The following is a 7,491-nucleotide window of genomic DNA, read 5'->3' as shown; positions in this document are numbered from 1 at the left end:
TGTGGCTGACAGACCTTGACTTTGCTAACAATGTCACATTGCTCACAGAAACAAAAAACAGTCTTCAACATGTAACAACTAATTGAGAAAGGGCTGCATGCAAGGCTGGCTTACAAATCAGCAGAGATAAAACTAAGACCATGGAAATCTGTGTTAGTCAGGCAACAACAACCCAAATCGTGGTCAACCAAACACCAGTTGAAGAAGTCGACCGGCTTACTTACCTGGGCAGTATTCTGACCCAAAACGGTGATGATGAAGTTGAAGTAAATCACAGGATTGAGAAGGCTGCAGCAGTCTTTCAGCGATTGCGTTCAACATGGTCAACAGCAAGTATCAACACCAATTTCAAACTGCATCTGTACGACTCTATCATCCTCCCAACTGTGACATATGCCAGTGAAACATGGAAAGTCACCACGCAAATAGCTCAAAAACTGAATGACTTCTGACAGAGGGGTTTGCGAACAATACACCGATACACTGATCATGTCCCAAATTAAGAGCTTTTCCATAGGGCTGCTTTCAAAAGACTGCAAGATATTATCACAGAGCGAAGATTTTGTTTGGCTGGCCACATCTTGTGCTTACCAAATGACCTATATACAAAGATAGCCATGAGCTGGACACGAACAGATGGTAAAAGAAAACCGGGATAGCCGAAAAAGACTTGGCGCAGTGCATTCCTTGAGGACCTTCAGAATATGAACATCAAATCAGAAAATGTAGAAGAAACTAATGAACAGAGCAAAATGGCGACTTATTGCTGCACCATGTGCACAGGAGGGAGCAGGTAAGAATATAAATGTAGCAGTTACATGCCAAGTTTTGACATTTATTCCTATCCCCCATCAAGAAAATAACTTAAGAGCTTGTTTGGTACCTTTCATGTTAGGTAATCTGATAACATGATAAAACACTTCACAAGCCAAAGCTGCTGATGCACAATTTATTAGCTTAGATGAAACAGAGACATCTGTATAGCAGTTCACTATGGAGAAATGAACATTTCAACCACCTTCTAGAGTGCCCTGTTGTTAAAGCAAGCTTGCATTTCACTTTATTAAGTCCCCTTTCATTGCGGGATTCATCAAGGGCAAGTGGTTATCACTCGTTCTCTCTGACCTAAGATTTTGAAGCATTTACTTAATAATTTATTTGTGAAAAACATGACTATTTGGGAGTGTTTCACTGAGCTAAATCAAACAGGACACAGGAGGGGATTATAGAAGAGGCCAAGGAAGACGCCTGTCCAGCTGGAAGAAGAAAAAGGCCAAGTGGACTCCTCTCTCCTTTCCACCTTCTGTCACTCATACCAGACCACTACTATAAAAGTCATCTTTTCCTACTACCCACTGGTCTACTGACTGATGGAAGCTGGACTTGTGGACTTACCAAAAGTCCAACAGGCACCGGTGGTAGTGGTAGGTTGTTGTAAAGACCTTAGATCATCGTAGATAAAGTAGGATGACGGGAAGAAGGTCAAGATATGCCATATCATGAATGGGAGGAGGTCTTTTAGAATGATGGAGCATCTGTTCATAACGTAACAAAAACAGCATATTGTAACACATGAAAGTAGATCAAAGTGCTTTATAATAGTACTATGTTTTAAAAAAAACTAAAATCATTATTTATAAAAAGTCATATAAAACAGAAGGAATGAGAATTAATGTTCTGCTTAACAGCAATGGATGTGGACAGATGGCCAGGAAGGTGTAGAAAATAAAGTAAACCTCAGGCATTCCAAGGCCAAAAGACCAACCAGACCCCATTGGGCACTCAACTGTACATGAATGTGTCGCCATCATAAGGGATACCCTTGTGGCATTCTCTACATCTTCCTAGAACTGCAAATGGCTGCAGTGTACTTTGCCCAGCAAGTACCGGAAAAAAAGAAAATGCAGAAAAGTAGTGAGGAGAGCTGTCACAGGCAAAATAGGAGAGGAGCCCTCAAGAAAAGTTGGGGGACCAACCAGGCCACCTAATTTAATGATAGAGTCCAAACAAACGAAATGATGTAAGCACTCGGTGGCACATGAGTGGAAAACAGATACATAAACTGCTTGGTTGGCCTGCTGGGTTTGTCTTTTCTAAAGGCTCTATCGAGCTGGTCAAGATTGGGGATGTCCCACATGCAGAAGGTGTGCTTTGCATCTGATGACAGAACTTATTATAGTTCCTGACTGGAAGAGGCAGGGTTTCACTCACTGGGTGTTTTCTCAGCACTGCAGAGGGAAAAAGAGACTATAAAGTTAGCAGCAGTGCCCCCTCTCACCCAGAGGCGGCATTGCAAGTATCAGCAGAGACCAATGGATGATCTTCAGATGCCCATGCGTGATGGAGCTAATTGCTGCTGCCCTCCAGTATGAAGGAATGCTAGTCATTTCTAAAGGGATCAAGAAAAGGTGCTGAAGTGTGCTGGCCTGGGGTTTCTCTAAGAGTGAAGTATTCCAGATTGTTGGTGCATCAAGAATAGTGTTAGACGATCCTGCCAAGAGTGCATAGTATAAACTAAGCCAGTATTTCTCACCCAAAAGTGGGTCACACTCACCAGGGCCATCTTATCAGCATCGTAGGCACTGGGGCCCCTGTTTTGATATGAAAACAGAAGCATACATAGGTGAAACATTGTGGGCCCCTATGCTCCTGGTGCCCCCGACCAGTGCCCATAAGATGGCCCTGAGGGAAACTAGCACTCTTGACGATAGACCTCAATTCACTAAGGGAGTCCAAAAACCACCACCAACCACGTCACCTCCTGGTGGATCACAAAGACACTTTATTGAGAAAAGGTAAATGACAACACCACAAGGATTGAGACACACTGATCAAGATGGCTAAAGTTCACTTTGTGACCCTGGGGCTGTCTGTCTGTTGCTGCACTTGGGATCTTTCCATGTTGTGGGCTGTCTTAGTTATTGTGAGGCTCCAAATAAATTGAGATTACCATATAAGAACAGACAATGCTGGAATGGGCTGGTCCCAGAATGTCTTGGGCACTCAATTAGTGTTTTTTGTTTATTACAGGTAGGGTTGGTGCTGGCCAAATTCTGAGGTTAGGCCAAAACACATTTTGAAATACAGGTGATAATAGTGGCCTTTCTTGGCTTTCTGAGATGTGTACAAGAGAATCTTTACAAAGTGTATATCCTGTACAGTAGGTCCTGACACATCTGGCGATTCTCCTCCTGCATGTTCTCTAAAATGGCATACACCCCTTGCTACATACAATAGGTCCTGCTGGGCTGGAGAGGCATCATGCTGGCATCACCCTCAAAATGTTGTTCATAGTCTTGAAGGTACAAAAGGTAGATATGTCAGGTGGTAGGGAACAAATTCTTGGAATCCCTCATCCCTATTTGAAACACGGAATATTTTGCAGATTAGAGTGAATAGCTAATTCTAGTTTGAACATGTCATAAAAAGAAATGTGTGGGTACTAAACAGACACTGAAAATCTGATCAGTTTTGGAAGGGTGTACACGCTGTACACTGTCCATTCGGAACAGTGAGGCCAGCTACACATAAAGCAATACAATCACAGCAATCTTTACTGCAGTAAATATATGAAGAATAGTGCAAAGATACAATTATACTGACATCTTTGACTGAATTAGGGGTAGATATTATCGGGATACCACCTCTCAACCTGTGAACATTCATAGACTGGTTAGACTATGTTACATTTTAGCATAATTAAAATAAAAATGATTCTTTTTTTATAATACACATTCTATTAAATAAAACAAACTATCACTTTCTATTCTTGCAGTCCCTCACACTAGTCGTAGTGAAAAATGATATGGAAAATAGATATGATTAAACTTATGGGAAGTTACAGTTCAGAGACATTTCTAAAGATAAGTTCTCCCTATTCACGCTCCTACAGACATAAATAATTCAAATTAAAAGTTAGACCCTACAAATGAGTTGTGGATCTGATATAACGTGGCAAAGTAAACATCATTTTCAACCCATTTTAATAAATAACTCTTGTTTTCTGCCATTACCTCCCCTCATAGTGGTATCAATTAAGTGAATGGCACAGGCAACTCCGGTTTACCCCACAAGTAGGCAGGGCCGGATTTATATGAAAAGAGGCCCTAGGCTATTCCACTTATGAGGCCCTTTCACCTTCCATTTTGAAGTTTGTAAATTACATGAGAGATAATAAAATTTTGCTAACAATTTGAATGTAGGCCCCTCTTGATCTTGAGGCCCTAGGCTGAAGCCTAGTTAGCCTATAGGAAAATCCGGCCCTGCAAGTAGGTGGTGTGGATTTATCTTTTTAGATATCAATCTTGTGCATGTCATGTCCTGGTCAGCCTGGTACAGAAGGTAACTTTGTCAAGTGCACTTTTATTTGAATTCAACTTCCAATCTTAAAATGTCAATTTTGAAACAGCTCCTGTGCGGAAAGCCTTTAATTACAGAATGATAGATCTGCAAGAAAGATGACTGAGTTTTCTGTAATTTAGTTAGAACTGAGTCCAAATGATTAGTAATAATAATTATTAATAAAATTTCCCATATTATTAAAAAAGTGTGCACAAGTAGTGCTGTCATCTAAATTTCAGAACTATTTTGTCAATCTCTAGTCTTAATGGCATTTGGAATCGCCTTAAAAATGTATTCTTTAGTTGGAAATTCAAATGAAAGTACAAATGTAAAGAAGCAGCAAAGGCATCCACTCTGCATATTGTGACTTTACAAACTTGACTATTGACATAGAGCTTAATATGTTTAATGGGAGAATTAAAGTGTGCATTTCAGTTGTGGGAGTGCACACTTTCAGAGTTTTCCCATCAGTTCACCAGACTACATAAACTCATTCACTTTTGAGATTAATTATGTTCTTGTGTATAAAATCTAAGGTGTTTAAATATACAGTGGTGCCTCACACAACGAACTTAATTCGTTCCAGGAGCAAGTTTGTTATGCGAAAAGTTCGTTATGTGAAACGCGTTTTCCCATAACAATACATGTTAAAAAAAATAATTCGTTCTGTAGCATAAAATATGCTAAGATGACATAAAAAAAGATAAATTTTTTGTTATTATTTTTATTTAGATACATCTAAAAACATAATTTTTTTAAAAAAAAACACACATTTTGTTAATTTTAAGACAGACTAAGTAGAGTCTACCGAATCTTGCACATCTTCATCCATTTTCTGCTTTTTGGCCGATGGTTTCATGAAAAACCTGTCCAAAGTCGTTTGTTTTTCTCTTTTCTTCAACATCTGCCGGAAATAACGGACAAGAGTATCGGAGTAAAGATCGTTGATCCTGTTTGCTTCAGCTGAATCCGGATAGTGGGCATTGGTAAACTCCTGAACTGCTTTCCATTTGACCAGGATGTTCTTGATGTCAGCAGTTGGGATTGGTTGATTGTTTGATTGTTGCTCCTCGTTATCAGATGACGCTTCCCTTTGAGCATTGTCCTGTTGCTGGACCAGAAGTGCTTGGAGCTCTTCAGTTGTCAGCTCTTCTTCGTGTTCCTCAATAAGCTCCTCTACATCCTCTTCCTCTACCTCTAATTCCAACCTTTGGGCCACTGTGATGATGTCCTTCACCACTTCTGTGTCATCAACTACTGCTTCTTCCTGGGTCCACGAAGGCACAAGCATCTTCCAAGCAGAAATGAGGGTCCTTTGTGACACTTCTTCCCAGGCCTTCTGTATAAGTCGTATTGCCATAAGGACATCAAATTTCTCCTTCCAAAACTTTCGGACAGTCATATTGTCTCCACCAAACTCGCATTCTTCAAACACCTTATTAAAGAGGGCTCTAGTGTAGAGTTTTTTAAAGTTCGCAATAACTTGCTGATCCATTGGCTGAAGAATGGATGTGGTGTTTGGTGGCAAATACTGCACCTTGATAAAAGGATAATTTTCCTGCAATATTTCCTCTAGGTCTTTTGAGTGAGAAGGGGCATTGTCAAGTATCAGAAGGGCTTTGAGCGGCAGTTCTTTTTCCAGCAAGAATTTCTTCACGGCAGGAGCAAAGGTTTCCAGAATCCATTCGTTGAAGATAACTTGGGTCACCCAGGCTTTTTGATTGGACTTCCAATGGACGGGCACTTTGGACTTAATAACGTTATTTTTCTTGAAAATTCTGGGATTTTCAGAGTGATAAACCAATAGAGGTTTGATCTTGAGGTCTCCGCTGGCATTAGACGAAAACATAAGGGTAAGTCTGTCCTTCATGGCTTTGTGTCCTGGCAATTTCTTCTCCTCTTTTGTAATGAAGGTTCTGCTCGGCATTCTTTTCCAGAAAAGACCCATTTCATCGGCATTGAACACTTGTTGTGGGCAGTATCCTTCATCCTTAATACATTTTTGAAAGTTAATAGAGAACTTTTCTGCTTCTTTCTTGTCAGCACTGCCAGCCTCACCATGCATAGTAACGCTGTGGATTCCACACCTTTTCTTAAATCTAAAAAACCACCCCCTGCTGGCTTTGAATTCTTCTTCATTATCTTGATTGCTGCTACTTCCAGGGACGTTTTTCTTTAGATCGTCATAAATTCTCTTGGCTTTGTGACAGATAATATCTTGGGTTGTTACGTCACCTTTCACCTGCCTGTCCTTAATCCAAATCGCTAATAGCCTCTCCATTTCCTCGTGGATTGAAGACCTATGTTTTTCATGAAATAGTTTTGATACTCCTTTGGCTACTTTGGCTGATTTGATTGCATCCTTATTTGTCAAAATGGTGAAAATGGTGGTCTTGCTGAGGCCAAACTCTTTGACGAGGTCACACTGTTTTACCCCACATTCACTCCTTCTAATTATTTCCTGTTTCATTTCAACAGAAATCACCTTCCTGCTTTTTTTAGAAGCCATGATATAAAAAAAATATTGAGTTTAACTTAAAAGGACGACTGCCGTGATACGTGCGTGATTTAATTTGTAATGAAGAAAGATTGCCGCGATACGTGCTTAAGTTAAGCGCAGTGACTAACGACTGCCTGCAGTGCCTGCGCGGAAGGATGCAATACATCGGCAGCGATCGTGGAAGCTCGGGCGAAGCAGTCGTGGAAGCTCGGGCAAAGCGGTCGTGGAAGCTCGGGCGACTTCGTTGTGTGAAACGAAGTTCGTTGTATGAATCATGAAATGAAGTTCGTTGTGTGCAGCGTTCGCTGTGCGAGGCGTTCTTTATGCGAGGCACCACTGTAATTTAAAATGTGTCATTCTTATAGCAGCTACCATCTTCATTTACTTGCAGACCACTTACCAAGTGTTAGGGGTCAGCCATTAGGATCCCCTTTCTGTAGCATCCACTGCCTTCACACTCACCACGTTCAAATCTCTTACCGACTAAGCTTCTTCTGTCCACTCAGCCTTCTTCCTTCCACTGAGAGTATCCATGCTTTTCCAATCATGTCATACAGCAAACCCAAGCCACTACATTATTACTCTTAACCTAGATTTAGTTCCTTCTGTGCTAGACGGCCATTGAGCCCAGTCAATAGAAGCAGCCTCGG

General features: G+C 40.8%; 1 protein-coding gene across 1 annotated transcript; it reads right to left on the bottom strand.

The window, feature by feature from the left end:
• Window positions 1-1,188: 1,188 nt before the first annotated feature.
• On the bottom strand, window positions 1,189-6,811 carry LOC114651196 (tigger transposable element-derived protein 1-like). The gene is made up of 4 exons (XM_051926640.1): window positions 6,413-6,811; window positions 5,244-6,331; window positions 1,396-1,535; window positions 1,189-1,196 (listed from the first exon to the last, which is right to left on the bottom strand). The coding sequence occupies exons 1-4, from the start codon at window positions 6,809-6,811 to the stop codon at window positions 1,189-1,191; spliced, it is 1,635 nt and encodes a 544-aa protein (XP_051782600.1).
• Between the last annotated feature and the right edge of the window lie 680 nt (window positions 6,812-7,491).

The sequence above is a fragment of the Erpetoichthys calabaricus genome, chromosome 4 (genome assembly GCF_900747795.2).
Source record: "Erpetoichthys calabaricus chromosome 4, fErpCal1.3, whole genome shotgun sequence".
Classification (NCBI taxonomy): Eukaryota; Metazoa; Chordata; class Cladistia; order Polypteriformes; family Polypteridae; genus Erpetoichthys; species Erpetoichthys calabaricus.
Note: the sequence above shows the minus strand (reverse complement) of the source record. Positions and strands in the feature narration are given on the sequence as shown.

Bases quoted from the DNA above. Each gene is read 5' to 3' on its own strand.
- LOC114651196 (XM_051926640.1), bottom strand. From the start codon at position 6,811: ATGAAACAGGAAATAATTAGAAGGAGTGAATGTGGGGTAAAACAGTGT. The intron at 6,332-6,412 runs GTTACTATGCAT...AAATGTATTAAG, and splicing joins AAAGGTGTGGAATCCACAGC to GATGAAGGATACTGCCCACA. The intron at 1,536-5,243 runs GTTGAAGAAAAG...CGTTATGAACAG, and splicing joins GTCCGTTATTTCCGGCAGAT to ATGCTCCATCATTCTAAAAG.